Source organism: Acyrthosiphon pisum, unplaced genomic scaffold, assembly GCF_005508785.2.
Source record: "Acyrthosiphon pisum isolate AL4f unplaced genomic scaffold, pea_aphid_22Mar2018_4r6ur Scaffold_7088;HRSCAF=7662, whole genome shotgun sequence".
Taxonomy (NCBI): Eukaryota; Metazoa; Arthropoda; class Insecta; order Hemiptera; family Aphididae; genus Acyrthosiphon; species Acyrthosiphon pisum.
Genome location: NW_021776913.1, coordinates 1 through 1,903, shown reverse-complemented (window position 1 = coordinate 1,903; position 1,903 = coordinate 1). Strand labels below are relative to the sequence as shown.

Sequence of the window (1,903 nt, the reverse complement as noted above, 5' to 3'; positions counted from 1 at the left end):
ATTATCTATCACAAGAAATTTTTAGATTACAAGTATTTGAATTTGGTAGTGCTGTTTAGTTTTGACCAATAAAATATCAAATTATACTATTGATTAAACTGAATTTAAAATATTTTTACAAGCAAAAAAGTTTGCAATTCATTTTTATAATATTTTTCATTCATAAAATATAATAATATAACTAATACAATGTTTAAATGTACGATTTAAAGTCATATTAATTTATATATATTAAAAAAAATTAACCATTATGAACTATTAAAAGTATAAATATAAAATATATAAGAAATTATTACACTTTTATTTCCACTTTACAGTTTCACTTATCATAAAAGTTAATATTAATAGTAAATCTCTATTAGATGTAATTTTTATTTGATTGAAGAACTCATTAACACTATTTTTCCTTTGGAACTATTTTATCTTGATCCTTATCCTTAGCAGCAGCAATTGTACTAGGTGTTATACCAGCGCCAGCAGCTACATTACCAATACTGCAAGTATCTCCTGTTTCTAGTTTTTTTAAAAGACAAAACAGAGCTGATGCTTCTCGAATTTGAATAAAATCGATACAAAAGGCTTGAACTTCAATAAATAATTCCTATAAGAAATATAAGTAATTTGTAAAGTTTGTAAGCTAATATAAAAATTGTATTCTTAAATTGTATTAGTTAACTTAAAAGCTGAGTTGTATTACAACCATAGATATATACACAAACTAGATAGCTGTCTCCTTCTTATCATTGACTTCGCCTGCCATTTATAAAGGAGGTTGTGTTTACAAAATAATATACTCATCTATGTATATAAGTATATATGTATTTATTTATATATAAGTATACATGTTTATGAATGTATGTAAAATAAATGTAAACGTTGCCTGAATTATGAATGGTGGATGATTTCAACATTGGTCACTGTAGTATGAAGACGGTTTTCTAGTTGTTATATACATGTATGATAACAACCTTGTAAATTAATAAAATAAAGTTAACAGTTAAAAATCATTATTCATAAAAAAAAATTATTACCTGAACATTTATTATTTTATTTCTAATGAGAGATTGCAAGAAAACACACACTAAACGAACTAATCGGTTTTGCATATATTGATCTTTAATAGTTTCACATGAAACAATACAATTTGATATGTATAGATGTACAAATTCAGTTGGAAGTTCTACAGTAGTAGTTAATCTATTAAATAACACATAAACTTATTAAAAAGTAATATTGATTAATGATGATGATGACATACCGAATAACTACTTCCAATGAGTGTAAAGACATTTCCATATAGATTAAGACGGAGAAGTAATCAGTTATGGAATGTGACTGCATTAGTTTTAGTAATACTTCAATAGCTATCAAAGGATTATTTTCAACTAAATCTGGCAACTTAAAAATTAAATTACAAAAAAATACATTATTATTATTAGTCATAATCATTGAAAAATTGTGTGTAACTTGGCTTACTTTACAAGGCGTAAGACCTATATTATAAACTAGTTTTGGATCATTTCCAAGTTCAGCTAAAATATGCTGTTGTTGCTGTAAGATTAATGGTGTTTTGAGAGCTTTAGTCATAAGTTCTCGTGCTTCGGTTGCAGCACTAGTAGATACACACATTGTTTTATCATACATGATCTGATGATTTGATCTACTACTCATATTCATCCAAACCATCTATGAAGATATTCAAATAAAGTAATAACAAAAATAATTTAATCTTTAATTTATTATTTAATTCTTACTTCTTCTTTGCACACATACAGTGGTGGTACAAGTCGCATCATTTCTGGTTTAAAATTGTGCAAAACATAAGATTTTGGTCCACTAATCAACAATTCTAAAACTTGTTTTGCTCCTTCCTTTGATCTATAAAAAAAATAATATAAAAAAT

The 1,903-nt window shown here is 25.4% G+C and overlaps 1 protein-coding gene across 1 annotated transcript; it reads right to left on the bottom strand.

Moving 5' to 3' along the window:
• Positions 1-397: 397 nt before the first annotated feature.
• LOC100569380 (CCR4-NOT transcription complex subunit 11-like) lies at positions 398-1,796 on the bottom strand. The gene is made up of 5 exons (XM_003248663.2): positions 1,755-1,796; positions 1,477-1,686; positions 1,259-1,398; positions 1,032-1,197; positions 398-601 (listed from the first exon to the last, which is right to left on the bottom strand). The coding sequence occupies exons 1-5, from the start codon at positions 1,794-1,796 to the stop codon at positions 398-400; spliced, it is 762 nt and encodes a 253-aa protein (XP_003248711.2).
• Positions 1,797-1,903: the final 107 nt, after the last annotated feature.